The sequence below is a fragment of the Carassius gibelio genome, chromosome B5 (assembly GCF_023724105.1).
Source record: "Carassius gibelio isolate Cgi1373 ecotype wild population from Czech Republic chromosome B5, carGib1.2-hapl.c, whole genome shotgun sequence".
NCBI classification, from domain to species: domain Eukaryota; kingdom Metazoa; phylum Chordata; class Actinopteri; order Cypriniformes; family Cyprinidae; genus Carassius; species Carassius gibelio.
The window spans coordinates 12,622,138-12,640,657 of NC_068400.1; the positions used below are offsets into that span (position 1 = coordinate 12,622,138).

Here is an 18,520-nt window from a genome sequence, read left to right on the forward strand (position 1 = left end):
TACACAGCCAGTGTGTCACCGGTCTTAAAAATCAGCTGCAGGGTGGGATTTGCGCTGAACTCGGAGACTTCCGCCACTTAATGTGTTCGTTTGGAAACACGAAAATGTACATGTGCTCCTCACACAAAATATTGCATTCGGTCATTCGGTACAAACGTGCACCGTACCAAAAGCCCTGTATCAAAACGGTCTGGTACGAATACACGTACCGTTACACCCCTAATATATATATATATATATATATATATATATATATATATATATATATACAGTGGGGCTCGAAAGTTTGGGCACCCCTTGCAGAATCTGTGAAAATATGAGTAATTTTCAAAAAATAAGAGAGATCATACTAAATGCATGTTATTTTTTATTTAGTACTGTCCTGAGTAAAATATTGTACATAAAAGATATTAACATTTAATCCACAAGACAAAAAATTATTACAATTATTAAATTATTATAAAAATTTTAACAGGACACAGTATTAAGAACCAAGGGTTCCCAAACTTTTGAGAGGGGTTATTTTAATAATTTCAGCATTTTTTTTGTCTTGTGGACTAAATGTTAATATCTTTTATGTACAATATCTTACTCAGGACAGTACTAAATAAAATATAACATGCATTTAGTATGATCTCTCTTATTTTTTGAAAATTACTTGCATTTTCATGGATTTTGCAAAGGATGCCCATACTTTCGAGCCCCACTGTGTGTATATATATATATATATATATATATATATATATATATATATATATATATATATATATATATATGTATATGTGGTTTTTTTATGTGCTTTGTCATTTTTATTATCTTTTGTTTTTTTGTAAATATTTCTATAACTTTTTTTTTTATTCCATTATTTTAGTCATTAAACTTATTTCAGTTAGATTCCAAGGTATTCCAAGGTAACATTTATGTAGATTATTATTATTATTATTTTTTCAATATTTGTATTTAATTTTTTATTTTTCACATAGCCTAAACATTGATTTTTAAGTTTGTTTATAAAAAATGGCAATGGTCATCACACTATAATGCCAAACTTATTTTCCACAGTAAAATTTAACATGCTTTTGAACATGGTGCGACTTATCAAAATTACTTTTTTACATGAACCAAGAGAAATGAACCAAGAGAAACAACTAAAGATGCGAGAGGGCGCTCTATGCTGCTCAGTGCTCCTGTAGTCTACACCTGAGAAGAGCGCCCTCTCGCGGCTGTAGACGGTAATGTTTTCTCTTGGTTCTTGGTTTTAAATAAATGCGACTTATGCCGCGTTTCCACCGAAATTACCCGGAACATTTGTACCAGGAACTTTTTTCCCAAGGAACTTTTTGACCCCAGACCTGTTGCTTTCTGTGTTTCCAATGCAGTGTAAAGTACCGGGAAGATTAAGCAAATAGACTGGTGACGTAGGTCTGCATGCGTTTCTCAATACTATAGTACGCTGATTTTGTGATGTCTGTGACGTCCCAAGTCTGGTAAATCTGCAAACAGATGCGTACTTGATAACATCAGATAGCTCGCCTTGGCTACTGCAGTTTATTTTTTTATAAACAAACTTAAAAATCAATGCTTAGGCTATGTGAAAAAAATAAATAAAAAATACAAATACTGAAAAAAAAAAATAATAATAATCTACATAAATGTTAGAAATGATACCTTGGAATCTAACTGAAATAAGTTAAATGACTAAAATAATGGAATAAAAAAAAAAAAGTAATAGAAATATTTACAAAAAAACAAAAGATAATAAAAATGACAATTGCAGTAGCCAAGGCGAGCTAACTGATGTTATCAAGTAAGCATCTGTTTGCAGATTTACCAGACTTGGGACGTCACAGACATCACACTCCCAAGTCGAATGCACAAAGTCTGACGTGCTGTGTTAACGTGAGACTCTTATCGGGCGATAAAAAAATTAACGCCGTTAATCTATTCTCAAAGTTGGGTTGGGAGCTGGGTCTATACTACGTGAGCTATGTTGACTTTCACATGTGTCGAGAATATAATGCGCAAGCTCAAATTTCTCTGCTTGCACGCGGGAACTGGGCGCGCGCTCTCAGAGAGATTTTTGCTCTGCACATTTTATTCCACGCTCGAGGAGAGCGATTCGCGCTCGTGCATTAGATTAATGTACTTTCGCGCTACAATAATGTGCTCTCAACATTTGGCAGGGAAATAACGCCATAAAATAACGCCATATTTTGGAAACAGGAGATGAGCCCCTGGTCTTATGCACCCGTTCTCAAAGACTTAACATTACTTTTAGTCATTATTTTTTTTGGGTAATACACATATTCTGAATGCCTTCGGCAGAATTCAAATAAGCCATTTTAATCTAGATTAATTCCAAGATTACAGTGAGATTAATCTAGATTACAAAAAATTCATCTATGCCCACCACTAGTATATATACAGCCATTGCAATGAAACAAAATATTATATAAATTTGCCTTTTTTATTTTAATTTTAACATACAGATAAATTGAATACAGACCAAAGATAACCAGTTAGATTTACGCAAAACGAATTATATTTTATGTTTAACCATTAATGAGACATCAAAGCCAGCGGCACATATCAGAAGGTTCAGCCGAGGTGAGGCTGCTCTCGGCGGATACATGAGGACTGTGCTCTCGCTGATCGCGTGGAGCTCATGTCTCCGAGATCGGCAAAACACATTTTTAAATAGGCGCTGTCTTTATAAATAAACCACAGATTTGAGTTTTAAACAAATACATTCTCGCCATGAAATACTTTTAAAATTTCATGACACAATAACAGTAATATTTTGAAAATGATCCGAATAAATGGTGGTTGAACTCAACCAATGCTGCATGAACTCAACCAGTCAGCAAGTTTAGCGCCCAAGTCCCACCCCCGAAAGTTCCGGAACTTTGAAAAAGCACTACCTCGACAGCAGGGACTTTCTGAGGGGCATTTTTTTACCCGTAAAGTTTAGTAAAGTTTACTAAACTTTATTTAGTTCCTGGTTCCTGCGGTGGAAGCACACCAAGTACCAGCCCAAAGTCCCTAGTTCCTGGGTAAAGTTCCTACGTTGGAAACGCAACCCACCAAAATGTATTAGAAAAAAAAAAAAAAATCCTTGACAATACTTTAAGCCTAATCTTACTTAAAATTTTGATGACAGAAATTAAGTTTTAAGAAAAATAACCATTTTATTTTAGAGTACACCTGAAAAATTTCACTACTAATATTTAAGTTGTAATTTTTGTTTACAGATGTTAAAATATGTAGTGTCCATAAAACCGTGAAACAGGCTCACTCCAGTGAACTGTAATCTGCGCTGCTGTTTTGTTGCAGAAAATGCATTCATGATCCTTTCGTGTGTGTCGGCGAGAACAGGGCACAATCCAACACATTTTTAGAAAAGCATAAGAAGCAATGCAGAAATATCTAAAACAGTTTGGAAACTAAAATAATTGTGAAATAGGAAAAAAAAAAGAAAAATAAACAGATGTGTATAATTTTAAATAAACATACAAACAAACAAAAAAACTGGATGACATTTAATTCAGGCAAAAATGTATTTTTGCAATGGTTAAATAAATGTTCAGCAATATCTTCTAAAGATTTCTCAACTTTGGCAAATTTTTCTCTAGAGATGAGATGATACGTCAAGGAAATATTGTGAACTTTTGTACATTTGTTATGTGGAAATGTTTAAATCTTGTAGTGTTACAATTAACCCTGCGTTTGTGCCCTGCTCACATGTGTACATGTGAAATGCTTTTTACAAACCGTTTCCCGAATGAAAACAGTGCAGAGTTCAAATGGACGACAGAAATTAATGAACATGGCCTACCTGAAACCGTTTTTGTAACATTTGAATTTTCTGGTGTATGCAATCTCAAGCAGATATAGTGTATTGAAGGGAGCAAGTTTTTTTTTCTCTTAATAATGCGTACCGATTGAACCTTTTAATGACATTGCTCCTGAGACCTTCACTGTTATTACAACATTCGTGCAGCCCTAGACTGAACAGTGTGAGTGTGTGTGTGTGTGTCATTGAAACGCAAATTTAGCTGCAGCCTTGTTCCAATCTGTGACCCACAAGTGGGTCGTGACCCACAGTTTGAAAACCCCTGATTTAGGCAATCCAAGTTGAACATAAGTCTCTGTGCACAGGTGGAATAGACCCGTCAGTGCTGAAGGATCTTCCTCCTGAGCTGCTGGCAGAGATTGAGTCCACCATGCCTCTGTGTGAGCGGGTGAAGATGAACAAACGCAAACGCAGCACTGTCAATGAGAGGCCTAAATATGCAGAGGACAGCTCTGAGGATGAGGACTTCTGTGAGTAGCACCACTGTAATGATAACGGTCTGCTTCCACACACAGGAACACCAAATCAGTCAATCAAATGCAATATTAATCAGGTTTTTCATTAAGGAATCCAAACCTAACTGGACATTTTCTTAACATGCTGGACACTTGTTGACTGATTTCCCTTAACTGTCTAATTTATCCATAAAAAAAGCAGTAAAATAAAAATTTTTGCCAAACTGATGCCTCTTTGCCCTGAGTTTTCAAACATACATTGCTGGCAAAAAGTATTTACAAAGTAACTGCAAGTAACATTGAATTAAATGTGAAATTGATGTAGGAAAGATGAAACCGTATTGTGTTATTTACATTTATAGTCTCTGTTTTCTGCCCCAGCATCTCGTAAACGTCAGAAGAAGGATCGTGATAGAACGTGGGATTTTGAGGATCGTGACCGGAGGAGTTCAGGGGAGCATCGAAGAGGAAGCTACGACGCACGCAGAGGCTCAGGCAGCCGATATGACGACTCTGACCAAGATTCACCTCCACCCAGCCTTAGTGACGGTTAGCTACAAGCTACTGTGTCCATGAAATGGATTATTCACCCAAAAATGAAAATTCTATAACCATTTACTAACTCTCTTGTCATTACAAACCCATAAGACTTAAGTCCAGGTAACTAAATTTAAACGATCGGAAAAGGTCTGTAGATTATGTAATGTTTACATCATTTTCCTTTTTGGGTGAACTATCCCTTTGAGCATTTAATTATGAAATCAAAGATCTGATTAAAAACTTAGAGTAGCTATAGTGTTGTCATTTGAGATTTTTTTTAAATTTGTTTAAATGGTATGTTAGTGGTTGAGTTAGATGAATGTTTTCTTTCAGTTGCAAGACGTTTAAAGACAAAGGAGAAGCAGAAGAGGAGGAAAGCGTATGAGCCCAAGTTAACACCTGAAGGTAAACCCTTTCACCTTTTTCTCAAACTTCTCACCTTTGCAGCATTTCCCACATCAGAATGATGCTCATGAAATCCTTGTATTATTTCATTTTCCGCAGAAATGATGGACTCTTCCACTTTCAAGAGGTTCTCGTTGAGTATTGACAACATCTTGGAGAATCTTGAGGATGTGGACTTTAATGGTCAGTGTTGGGCAAAATATCCCCTTTTTTGTAGATTTTACCACCCTATGTGATATTTGCTCAATTAAATCCAATACTTCTTTTTATTAGTTTTAGGGTGCTGTTAGTGATAAAAGTGTTTGTTTTGATCTAATGTATCACACTTTATGACAAATATGATATTATTCTTTAATCCGCTATTTTTGCTAAATAGTAGATATTAGTAGCTTTTTAGATTTGGGCATATGCGGGACTTATGTACTGCCTCTTTCGGTTTTTGACTATTTTATGTTGACCTTTGTTCTTAGATGATGATGAGATCCCTCAGGAGCTGTTGTTAGGGAAACAGCAGCTAAATGAATTGGGTAGTGAATCTGCTAAGATAAAAGCCATGGGCATCACCTGCAGGGTAAGAGATGCATTATTGTATACTACTCTTTTTATGCAATTGGTAAAAGCCCCATGAAATCTATATGATACTACATCTATAAAGAGCTTCTGTATGATCGTGCACTCCTAAAATCAGAAAAAAGTTTAAGTGCACTTTAGTTGCCTTACATAAAAAAAATCACTAATTGTTTATGCAATGCAACTAAAGTGCACTTAAACTCTATACAGACCATTTATATTACAAAATAATTTTATATAAAATAAATGCTTAATGCATTTCTTTCAAAAACAATAAAATCACTAATTGTGTTGTTTATTGTTTTTGAAAGAAATGCTTTAAGCATTTATTTGATATAGAAATATTTAGTAATATAAATGGTCTGTATAGAGTACATTTGTATAGCGCACTGAATTCTCAGAGAGCAAAAAAAAAAAAAAAACATCCTGTTATTAGTAACATCCACCCTGGCTATATACCTTATTCTGTTGTTGTTTTTCCCCTCTTATGCCCAGATTCCTTCTGATAAACTGGTGAAACTGTTGAATATTCTGGAGAAGAACATTATGGATGGATCCAGTCTTTCTACACATATGAACCATGTAACAATCACTTAATCATGTTGGCCTTTCCAAGTGACACTTTCACAAATGATGCCTTTACTTGTAGTTCAGTGCTTTCCCTCAGTCTTCTCTCTCTGGTCTTCATCAGGAGAATGATGGAGAGGACGAGGAGCGTCTCTGGCGGGATCTCATCATGGAGCGTGTGACCAAATCAGCAGATGCGTGTCTGACAGCACTGAACATCATGACATCATCACACATGCCCAAAGCCGTGTACATTGAAGACGTGATCGAGAGAGTTCTGCAGTACACTAAGTTTCACCTGCAGAATACTCTTTACCCACAGTATGATCCGGTCTACAGAATCGACCCTAAAGGAGGTGAGACGCTTCACTTGTGCAGAAGGGCTGTTCACACCAAGTCTGATTTATTTAAAATTATTCACTATATGTAATGTCTACATTAATTGTTTGACAATTTTAAGAAGAAAAAAAAACAGTGTAGAAAATTATTTTGAATAATTTTTTTGACATCACAAATAAAAATGGAAGAAAAGAAAATTACTGCCAGTTTTTGACCTTTTTTGAAAATCACTTAATTTCTGCCGAAGGCTTGCTTACACCAAGTCTGATGTGTCTAAATGGTACAAAAACATAAAATAATCACACAAAGATTTGGCTTTAGAACTTTTAACTGGATTTTTAATGCCTGAATGATTTTTTGACAAATGTATGACACAAAAAAAGATGTACCCTTTATGTAAGGATAAAAACAGGCATAGGGAAAACAAGTATTTGCATTACGGTTTTCTGACATCAGCCAAGTGCAGTATTCTGGTATTCATATTTAAAATCTTGAGCAATTTTAACATTTGCATAGATTATTATAATTACATATTTTATAAATGAACAAAATTTGTTATTATAATAAATAAATTATAATAATTGTCTTTTTTTATTGTCAAATTTTATATTGGTGTTTACTTCCAGTGTTGTAAATTACCAGTACATTAAATAACATTAAATGTCACTGTTTGTAAATGTAAATGAACTACTTTCTAACATCTTGATGTACGAACCGTGTGTGGTTTCAGGTTCCATGCTGAGCTCCAAAGCAAAGCGAGCCAAGTGCTCCACCGCCAAGCAGAGAGTCATCATCATGCTCTATAACAAAGTGTGTGAAGTCGTCAGCAACATCTCAGAGCTGCTGGAAATTCAGCTGTTGACCGATACAACAATATTGCAGGTAGGAACTGATTGATGCAGCATATTTTTGTATGCTCTATAGTCTATTTACAACTATTGTATGTTGTATCGCACTGTGTTTTGTTCTTCTGCAGGTCTCTTCAATGGGCATTACTCCTTTCTTTGTGGAGAATGTCAGTGAGCTGCAGCTGTGTGCCATAAAGCTGGTGACAGCGGTATGTTTTCTTGGATTAGATGCACAACCTTGTGCTTCTGGTTTATCATGCACTGAAAGCATTTTCATCAATGATAAAATTACATCTCACTAGTCTATTTTGCAGAGAAGGGTCTGGCTGCAGACTTGCACTTGCATTCTCAGACTTGCACTCCCAGACACTTGTGCTTCCGCTAGCGACGTCACTTGCAGTCTTTATTTATTTATTTTTGTTCTATTTATTTATAAGTTTTTGTTTTGAATCTCTCAACATTTTACAACAGTAGTCAGGTGGTGAAGACAAGAAAAAAGAAACTAAATTACAATTTAACTTGCAATCGCTACTTGCACTCTCCGCTACCTGTTACGTCACTTGCAATCAACACAAATTGTGCATGTTGCCAATGGAGACAAGAAGCTGTGGTGGTGATTAAACGATTAAAACTAAATTAGTAGGCCTACTACTATACACAAAGTTTTTCGTTAAGTGTTTTCCTCCTGTAGAAAAAAACCAAACACTTAATTTGGCATAATGTATTAGGATACGTTAAGTTCAATTAAAAGACCAAATTCTATATATAGTTATTATTTAATGTACAATAAGGCAAGCAAATGGCTATGAACACAATGCGAACACTTAATGTGGGCTAATAACAGACTAAGATGATATAGACAATTCAGTAGGCATATATGAACGTGCATTATGAAATGCATTAAGTGATTTTAAAAGGATCGGCTCCATACAGGCAAGCAGACGAGTACAGAGCGCAGTGCGTTAAATTGTACATTAAACGTTTTCCTCCTATAGAAAATCATTATAAATAAAACACATTATGAAGTTTAATGGACAAAGACAGTGATATAAATGAATTGTAGACAGTTTATTTTATATGGAAAAATGCTTAACGAGAAACTTTGCGCGTTGCGTTTATTCACCACCACAGCTTCTTGTCTCCATTGGCAACAAGCATGATTTGTGTCGATTGCAAGTGTCGCAGGTAGCAGAGAGTGAAAGTAGCGATTGCAAAGTGACATTGTAATTTAGTTTATTTTTTTTCTTGTCTTCGCCACCTGGCTACTGTTATAAAATGTTGGGAAATTCAAACAAAACGTAAAACAAAAAATCAATAAAATAAAAAATAAAGACTGCAAGTGACATCACTAACGGAAGTGCAAGTGTCTGAGAGTGCAAGTGCAAGTCTGCAGCCAGACCCTCTTTATTTTGCATGATATCATATGAAATAATTAATTTGAGATTTCTAAGTATAAAATATATAATCCTATAAATGTGTTAAAATCTTCAAAATTAAATAGCAAAAGCTATTAAATAGCAAAGCTATTTTCACCCTTCCTTCTGTCAGAAATGTCTTTCTTTTTTCTTTTATTTCTTATTTTATGCCAAAATTTATGAAAATAATTACAAGATGTAATTAATTATTAAATAAGTTATTACAATGCTATTAATCAAATCAAATTATTAATTAATAAAATTAAATTCAGCAAAATTCTTATTTTTTTCCAAAATGACCTATTGTTATTTTTATCCTTAAATACTTATTTTGGATTAAAATCTGGAATTCTGCTTTTGTTTTCTTCTCTCTTTTTATGAATTAAACTGTCAAAACATGACACTGATAAAGGCATTTCACTTCTCTCTTTGTCTCAGGTGTTCTCTCGTTACGAGAAGCACAGACAGTTAATTCTGGAGGAGATCTTCACCTCTTTGGCCAGACTGCCCACCAGCAAACGCAGCCTCAGGAACTTCAGGTATTGATATGACCTCCTAAATTCAGATTGCAGTTCTGCCTAAACTACTGATCTGTAAATTATTGATAAACACAATGATTGTGTCACAATGTTGAACCTGTGTGTGTGTTCAGGTTGAACAGTAGTGATGCCGAGGGTGAGCCCATATTCATTCAGATGGTTAGTGCTCTGGTGCTGCAGCTAATTCAGTGCGTGGTCCATCTGCCCTCTGAGAAAGACTCTGAAGACGATCACAAAAAGGTACTAGATGCACACACAACACTACATGAGTCTCACATCTGTACTATCGCCGTGAAGTCTGCTGTTGATTGCAGGCTATTTAAACAATGTGTATTAAACTGTTTTTCAGGTTGACGACGATGTGTTCATCACCAACTCATATGAAACGGCTAGACGGACAGCTCAGAACTTCCTCTCCGTCTTCCTCAAGAAGTCAGAACATCCCTCCTGTTTTCCTTCTTTTGTCTTTGTGAAGTATGTGTGTGTGCAGTACTCAATGTGTGTGTTCTGTATTGTAACTACGTCTCAGGTGTGGCAGTAAACAGGGTGAGGAAGACTACAGGCCGCTGTTTGAGAATTTTGTGCAGGATCTACTGTCTACGGTCAACAAACCCGAGTGGCCTGCTTCAGAATTACTGCTAAGCCTGCTGGGAAGATTACTGGTATGAACAAGCCATAGCCAATCATGTTATCTGCAGCAGAGCATTAATTCTCCTGACCGTGCTAAACATAAAAACACATGCATATTTATAATAGAGATTTAGCCAATTTGTGTTAAATAAATTAGATAAAATACATTTTAAAATGAATTTAATTCTGAAATTAACAAATATAAATTAATATAATAATGTATATTTTTATTTCACAATTTATATATAATTTAAGCATGATTTATAAATGTACTTATTTTATTTCTATTACCGTTTTATTTTTTTTTATTTTTTTGTACAATTATGTTTGAGTGTATGGATGGATAGATTGTAAAACTAAAAGCTACCCATATATTCTTAAAAATATAGTGTTTTTGTTGCATTTTGTTTCTACTTACTACAGTAATAAGTCATTTATTTATAGTTGTGAGCAACTCTAAACCAAATCCCTAGCCTATCGTATGTTAATTAATATTACTCCCTTATTATTTTTATAGTTACACTGTAACACTGTAAAATAAAGTGTTAGCAAAATTTGTCAAATTAAAATGATTCAAATATGTAATAAATTACATGTATTATTTCTAATGTTTTATGAATTATGTGAAACAAGGGTTCAAGCAGACAAAATACAGTTAATAACATTTGTAGGGTTTCTAATATTGTAAGAAGACGAATAATAAAAACGCAGTTTGCAGTGAAACACACAGAGTGGTTCTTTCTTCTTGAATGACCCTTGGCTCTTCATACTCTGTCCTCAGGTGCACCAATTCAGTAACAAGCAGACAGAGATGGCACTGCGAGTAGCATCACTGGACTATCTGGGTACTGTAGCAGCCAGATTGAGGAAAGACGCCGTCACCAGCAGGATGAACCAGAAAGCCATCGACCGCATCATCAGAGAGGTACATGCATATGTGTCTACATATACACATTGACTACATCTTATAAACACACTGTGTTTTTAACCCAATGCTTTTTCTATGTGTGTTTAGAGCTCAGAGGGAGATGAGACACAGCGGCTACAGAAAGCCTTATTGGATTATATGGATGAAAATGCAGAAACAGACCCTGCCCTCACAGTGAGTCCAGCTCAGATGCGCTTCATGTCCTGTGGCCTTTACGTAGAGTTGGGGTCAGCTGCTGAGTTTTTCTATGATCAAGTGTCAAAATCTGAAGTGCATGTAAGATTGCCTGTGGTTAATGTAACACCTGGAAATAACCGTGCCAGTCAAATGTTTAGACATGCAAGACTCAGTTTGTTTCTCATTATCCTAAAAACCTTTTGCACTAAATGTTTATAGTTAAAATTATTAGAAAAAGTTGGTGGAGAGAATCCTTTTAATTATATATAGGTACTTTAAATGTACCTATAGAATTTTGATTTTGTTTCACATTTCCGCTGTGTTATTTTATAACTTTAATGACACTTAACTTATAAAATAAAATAATATCCATTTAACTGCAGAGAATAGTAACATTAAATTACAAGCTGTCTTCTGTTTGATACTGTATGATATGTCATTTAATTATTATCAACTAAGTTGCCCTTTTTTCCACTCTTAAACCGTCATGTCAAAATTCCTCAATCTGATTTTGTATTCTAGTTTGCACGCAAATTTTACATCGCTCAGTGGTTCAGAGACTGCACTACGGAGGCTGAGAAGGCCATGAGGAATCAGAATCAAAAGGAGGATGACTCTGAGGGCACGCAGCACGCCAAAGAGCTCCAGGCCACCGGAGACATCATGCAACGTGCAGAAACTCGCAAGAAATTCCTCCACATCGTCATTAAATCAACTCCCAATCAATTTGTTACTCTCAGGTATTACCACACAAATGGTGTAACATCCTCAGCCTCAGTCAAGACTCTTATAATGGTTATATTGGGCTATTAAATAAATCTTTTGACAGGATGAATTCAGATACTGTGGACTATGAGGACGCCTGCCTTATCGTACGCTACTTGGCCTCCACCAGACCCTTCTCTCAGAGCTTTGACATCTACCTGACACAGGTGAGAAGATTGGTCTGAAATGTACTCCTAATCAGTTTCCACTTGGTATTAATGTCCCTAACGAATGCTTCATTTTGTATTTCCTTTTAGATTCTGAGAGTGTTAGGGGAGAGCGCCATAGCTGTCAGGACCAAAGCCATGAAGTGTCTGTCTGAGGTGGTGGCTGTTGACCCCAGTATACTGGCCAGGGTGAGAAATGTAGCGGTATTTAGACTGGCAGCACAACACTATAGGTACTTCTGGCAGAGCTGACCGTTTAATTGGTGGGTTTGTCTGTTATGTAGTCTGATATGCAGCGTGGTGTTCACGGGCGGTTGATGGATAACTCCACCAGTGTGAGGGAAGCAGCGGTCGAGCTGCTGGGACGGTTTGTGCTGAGTCGACCTCAGCTGACGGAGCAGTACTATGACATGCTCATCGAGAGGATACTGGTATGACTGCAATTCAAATCACTATCTCAAGGTTTAAGGAGCGAAATGTCCTGGAATAATTATGCTGACAATTGATAAGAATAAATTACATTTTAAAATGCATTACAGCAGAACATGATTCTTTTAATTAGCATTGCTGTTTTTCGATCAGATAAATGTGAGCTTAAGACTTTTTTATTTTTTAAATGCATGCAGCCTTTGACCTCATAACTCAATTTTTGAATATAAGTGATGTTTATTATTTTAAAAGCTAATTTGACATATTGCAAGGCCACTTAAAATGAACTTGTGAAGACAAAAATGTGAGTTAAAAACTGAAAGTTAATGGTGACCTTTTAAAGGCCCAAGATAATCACTTTCCCTGAAGACCATTGCTCTCCAACTCAATTCCTGGAGGACCACAGCTCTGCACAGTTTAGCTCCAACCCTAATCAAACCTGATCCAGCTAATCAATGTCTTCAGGATTATAAGAAACTTCCAAGCAGGCGTGATTTGGAGCTAATCTCTGCGGAGCTGTGGTCCTCCAGGAATTGAGTTTGAGACCACTGCTGTAGACACTGATGTTAATTTTAACCTAAAGTCTTTATGTTGTGTGTATATACTGATTCCAGGTATCCTGAGAGGATAGGCAATAGAATTTATTTTATTACATTTCCTAAAACCCAAACAGAACAGTGTTGATCCAGCATCCACGATCTTGACGACTGTAACATGAGACTTCTCCCACTTGCTTTGTCATCTGTAAACACTGCTTACAAATTAATCGAGTTACCCGACGTATTTATTTTAAAATCTTTTATATATCCCTCCATATTTAATTCCCACTTGAATGGTGGTCCTTCTGTGTCCAAAAGTGTTCAAGAACATCTTGTGGAAAGGTTTTCACACTGACAGCTGTCATTGTAAGACAGTGAGCAGCTCCGTTTGTTTGTACGAGGGAGCAAGAGTAACTGTGGGGGGTGGGGCTTACTAATAGTTAAGTTGTGTTATTTCCTGCTATTTTGTATATTGTACATCTGTGTGAAGTGTAAAGTGATTTTATGTGCTTTCACTCCAGGACACTGGTATCAGCGTGAGGAAGAGGGTGATCAAGATTCTGAGAGACATCTGTTTAGAACAGCCCAACTTTAGTAAGATCACAGAGATGTGCGTGAAGATGATCCGCAGGGTCAATGACGAGGAGGGCATCAAGGTACAACCACGGTCTCTGTTGTGATAGGCTTTTCCAGTTAGTGCTAAAAGTGCTAACAGTTTTTCTCTACCTACAGAAACTGGTGAATGAAACATTCCAGAAGCTGTGGTTTACACCCACAGCCAGCCACGACAAAGAAACAATGAATAGGAAGATTCTCAACATCACTGATGTGGTCAGTCCAACTTTTTATACTATATACGTTTATTTATAATAATTACTTCAGTGTATATATATATATATATATATATATATATATATATATATATATATATATATATATATATATATGTGTGTGTGTGTGTGTGTGTGTGTGTGTGTGCATTTGTATTATTTGCCTCTAAATCAGCTGATTGTGGTTGTAGCTAGGTAACACTTGAGAAGATGTGTTTTCATACTTTTGCTTTTACTATCAAAACATAAGACCTTCCAGAATAACTTGAGTATGATTCCTTGGCGCATACAGGAAATAAAGGTGCTCCATGTAATTTCTTTTAGTGCACTAAAGCATAAAAATACCATATGGCATTTGCAGATGTTAAGGAAACATGCTAGGTTCACATGCTTGTTTCTCCAAAAATCGATGCTACAGCCAGTTATTCTGCTTTGAAATGTGAGTTCCATGTCAGAATGTCTGTTTTTGTTTTGGTCTGTGTGACTCCGCCCACTGCCTGTTTACCCAGTAGTTTTACAACACCCTAGGTTGCCAGTTGCTGGAAAACACAGCATATTGCAGCCATGGAAAGTTCAGAGGTCGCAGACTCTGCCTGACCCAAAGTCTCGGCATCCAACTAAAAAGCTCTATGACTAGAGGCATATTACAACAGCAATAAATCGACTCATGAACACATAGTGTTAGAGTTGCCTTCCATTGTCAATTGTCCTACTTTCTCAATCTGGCAACCCGTTTGAGCTTTGCACCTGAGGATGTGGGGCAGGAGAAACAACTCTCTCCAGTATTTTGAATTTGGATTGCAGTACCCTAGTCGTCAATATTACATAACTGCACCATGAATAAAGCAGCTTTCACTCAAAGACTGATTTGTGTCCATACCTAAAGATCTAGTCTTAAAAAGGCTTTTCATTAAAAAAAAGTGCATCCTCTCCTAGCTGAACTTCTTCTTTACTGTCCTGCAGGTCGCTGCCTGTAAGGACACTGGCTATGACTGGTTTGAGCAGCTCCTGCAGAATGTAAGTGTTTTCAAATCAAATCAGTTTCCATCTGCCGGTCTCTTTGTTTGGAGGATTGTAGAGCTGTAATTAACAGCGTTTTCTTTCTTTCTTTCTGTTTTTATTTTTTTTTTTTTATATAGCTTTTAAAGTCAGAGGAGGACTCATCCTATAAGCCAGCCAGGAAGGCCTGTGTTCAGTTGGTGGACAATCTTGTGGAGTACATCCTCAAATACGAGGAGGCAATTGCAGGTGTGCACATGCTTCTAGAAATCTGATTTGTTTCAGCAAATCAGTTGAAATCAATCCTATAAAGTAGGGCTGTCAAAATAGCTGAAAAACTAAATTAGAATTTTTTACTTAAGTATGGTCAAGATTCGAATTATATTCGAATTTAAAATGCATAATTTCAGTTAAGGTGAAGAAAAGCTTTGGCATTTGAGGCTGAGGCCTCAAGATATCGAGCAAAATATTACTGCATGTTTATTCAAAGCATTAGAATACATGACTGTGAAAAAACGACATAATATTTAAAATAATGTTTATGAACCAATTATTATTAAGTTGCTTAAAGAACTATAAACAAAACAGTGTTAAGTTTGCATGCATTGTTAAATAAATAAAAAGGGCGGAAAACCAGTCACACAGAATACATTTTTTCATGTAAAAACATGAGATGCAGTAGGAACAAAAAACCCACCATAAAGTCTCAAAATATTTTTTAAAGATTAAATTAAATACATTAATTTTACATGTCTTTCTAAACATGTGGCTCTCTTGTGCGAGACTCGAGTCCAACGGTGTCCCTCTAGAACATGCGCGAAATATTTGTTCTGTATGAACGGCTTGGTTTCAGTTTTGACATAAACAAGATCTTCTCCACATTGATGTTCTCTCTCTCTTTTTTTTTTTTCTTTTTTTTTTTTTTTTTGTAGTTGCTTCAACTGGATAGGCTAACATAACCTTATAATGCAATGCCACATATATCGTCATCGCATCTTGTGCACCACTGATAAAGTTCTAGTATACTTCGGCCGTCCACACACTGTCTGCATTATGTCCTTTTCGTCATCTGCATGCAGGCTTTTTTAGAGACCGCGCGGACGGTGCATGTACAGAAGGTGAATGATGAGACTCCAGGTACTGCATGTCGAGCTTTATCGCCTTTGAAAGTTGTGTAGACACGGCTGTGCGTGCGGTGAGATGGAATGGAACACAGACTGTGAAGTATCGGGGCTTATAAGGCAGCTTCCTTAATGCACACCTTAAATTCGAATGCAATGTTTTTGCATTCAAATGTGGATTTTTATTTTAAATTCGACAAATTCGAAATTACTTTTTTTTTTTTTTTTTTTTTTTGACGGCCCTACTGTAAAGCCTGATGTATGAACTAATAGTCAGAAAAAATTTCATTTTATTGAAATGGAGCAGTTTATTGAACCAAAATATTGAAAATATACAGCAAAATATTGAAAAAGTTTGCATGTGTACTTTTTCTTGAGTATCATATATTTATTTTATATATCAGGCTTTTATGTTTCATGTAGTGCTGTCAAAATTAGCTTGTCGCAGGTGATTAATTTTTACAATTTAACGGCGGTAAAAACTATTTAACACCGCTAACGCAAGGACGCAGCTAGGGTTGGCCACCCCTGTTACTACTGCTGCATCTATTTTTATTTATTGACGAATTGCATTTATTTAGACACGTTTATTTATGACCACATCAAACGGGAGACTTTTCAGAAGAGCATCTCACCGCGAGTGCTAGTCAGACGAGCTTGGAAATGGTACATGTGATGAGGAAGCTTCAGTAGAACAACAGTTAACTGCTGCTGAATGAGATGTATGGCAAAACAACATTTCCTGTCCTGTCCGCCTATATATAGTGGTCGTAGTACGTGCTCTTCCACTGCACGCACGAATACAGCAGCGTGCACTGTAGCCTGTATCATTTAATATTAAAACACGATTAAACTACTAACATCAGATCCACATCAGGTTCAGCAGCTGCAGCTCTCAAAGTAATAGCAGCCAAATTACCTTTTATCCCAGCTGCTGTGATATCTGTAAATCTAAGAACATAACTGGAAATCAATACATTTTGTCGCTTTATGGATTAATCTATTTCATTTAGAATGTAGTGCTTGACAACTTTATTCAATTTCTGTATATTTCTTACTTGCTGAAGGGCACAGGTATGATGACAATGAAGATTTTTTCATATAGCACTGTTAATTACAACTTCCATCTACCAATGTGCTTTCCATTAGGTCATAAAAAACAGAAAAACACAACAAACAAACAGAAAAATTATAAAATCGTACAAATATCCCATCAGTCGTACGCTTTAGAAAATAGAAAGGTCTTTAGCCTGGACATAAAAATATTAAGAGAAGTGGCTTGTCTAATGGATAGTGGCAAGGCGTTCCAAAGCCTGGGGGCAGCAATACAGAAAGCACGATCTCCCCTGCACTTAAGGGGTAAACAATAGATCCTGGTTGGAAGACTGAAGGGATCTAGCGGGTTGATACTGAGTCAAAAAATCACGGGCCCAACCCATTTAGTAATTTATAAACGAGGTGCAAAATTTTAAAATCCACTCTAAAACAAAAAGGCAACCAATGTAGTGAGTGTAAAATAGGAGTGATATGCTCCCTCTTTTTAACCCCACATAAAAGTCGAGCCGCAGCATTTTCAACAAGCTGCACATGGGATAAAGCTTGCTGGATAATCCCAAAATAAAGTGAGTTACAGTAGTCCAGCCTTAATTTAAAAAAAGTAATTTTTTTAAAAATCTTTAAAAGAAAGAAAAGGCTTAGCTTTTGAAAGCAATGTAAGTAAAGCCAAGCCTTTACATCTGCCAAACATGCCATAAGAGACTCAAGACCCACAAAACTGCATTTGATGGGCAAATAAACCTGGGTGTCAGCCGCATAACAGTGAAATGACAAACCATGCTTTTTTTTTAAATCGAGACAAGACGGAGCATATAGAGAGAAAAAAGATAAGGAGCCAAAATAGAACCCTGGGGAACCCCACAGGGCAAAAAAGAATTACTTGAGTAATGTTCACCCATCTTGACAGCAAAAATCCAGTTTGCAAAATATGATTTAAACCGATCTAGAGGGACACCTCTTAAATCAAACTCAATGTTCTAAACAATCAATGAGAACAATCAATGAGAACAGCATGATCGACTGTTCATGATGGCATTCATTATAATGGGTTTAAGTTTCATTTAATGCAGGTTTTCTAAATAGACAATACATTATTTTATGATAGTTAATGAATTAATATAATGCATTAATTAATAAGTTAATTCTTGCTAAAAAAAAAAAAGCAAGAATTTTTTCCCAAAAATGTATCAAGTTGTTATGCTGTCTGTTTGCAGAGCACAAGAGTGTGAACTCAACACGGTTAGTCGCGTGCATCACCACGCTGTATCTGTTCAGTAAGATCAGAGCGCAGCTGATGGTCAAGCATGCCATGACTATGCAGCCCTACCTCACCACCAAGTGCAGTGTA

The 18,520-nt window shown here is 36.2% G+C and overlaps 1 protein-coding gene across 2 annotated transcripts in view; it reads left to right on the top strand.

Annotated features, from left to right (window-relative positions):
- Positions 1-18,520, top strand: part of nipbla (NIPBL cohesin loading factor a) — a 51,913-nt gene that overhangs the window by 20,024 nt on the left and 13,369 nt on the right. For both annotated transcript variants that reach the window (XM_052556387.1, XM_052556388.1), the window contains exons 10-33: positions 4,159-4,323; positions 4,690-4,857; positions 5,182-5,253; positions 5,353-5,436; positions 5,724-5,824; positions 6,319-6,405; positions 6,515-6,746; positions 7,460-7,611; positions 7,706-7,786; positions 9,431-9,531; positions 9,645-9,771; positions 9,881-9,963; positions 10,061-10,193; positions 10,943-11,086; positions 11,177-11,263; positions 11,789-12,006; positions 12,096-12,198; positions 12,289-12,387; positions 12,483-12,629; positions 13,688-13,822; positions 13,899-13,997; positions 14,960-15,013; positions 15,136-15,244; positions 18,387-18,517. In XM_052556387.1, the coding sequence (XP_052412347.1) occupies positions 4,159-4,323; positions 4,690-4,857; positions 5,182-5,253; positions 5,353-5,436; positions 5,724-5,824; positions 6,319-6,405; positions 6,515-6,746; positions 7,460-7,611; positions 7,706-7,786; positions 9,431-9,531; positions 9,645-9,771; positions 9,881-9,963; positions 10,061-10,193; positions 10,943-11,086; positions 11,177-11,263; positions 11,789-12,006; positions 12,096-12,198; positions 12,289-12,387; positions 12,483-12,629; positions 13,688-13,822; positions 13,899-13,997; positions 14,960-15,013; positions 15,136-15,244; positions 18,387-18,517 (2,912 nt within the window). The remainder of the gene's footprint in view (positions 1-4,158; positions 4,324-4,689; positions 4,858-5,181; positions 5,254-5,352; positions 5,437-5,723; positions 5,825-6,318; positions 6,406-6,514; positions 6,747-7,459; positions 7,612-7,705; positions 7,787-9,430; positions 9,532-9,644; positions 9,772-9,880; positions 9,964-10,060; positions 10,194-10,942; positions 11,087-11,176; positions 11,264-11,788; positions 12,007-12,095; positions 12,199-12,288; positions 12,388-12,482; positions 12,630-13,687; positions 13,823-13,898; positions 13,998-14,959; positions 15,014-15,135; positions 15,245-18,386; positions 18,518-18,520) is intronic.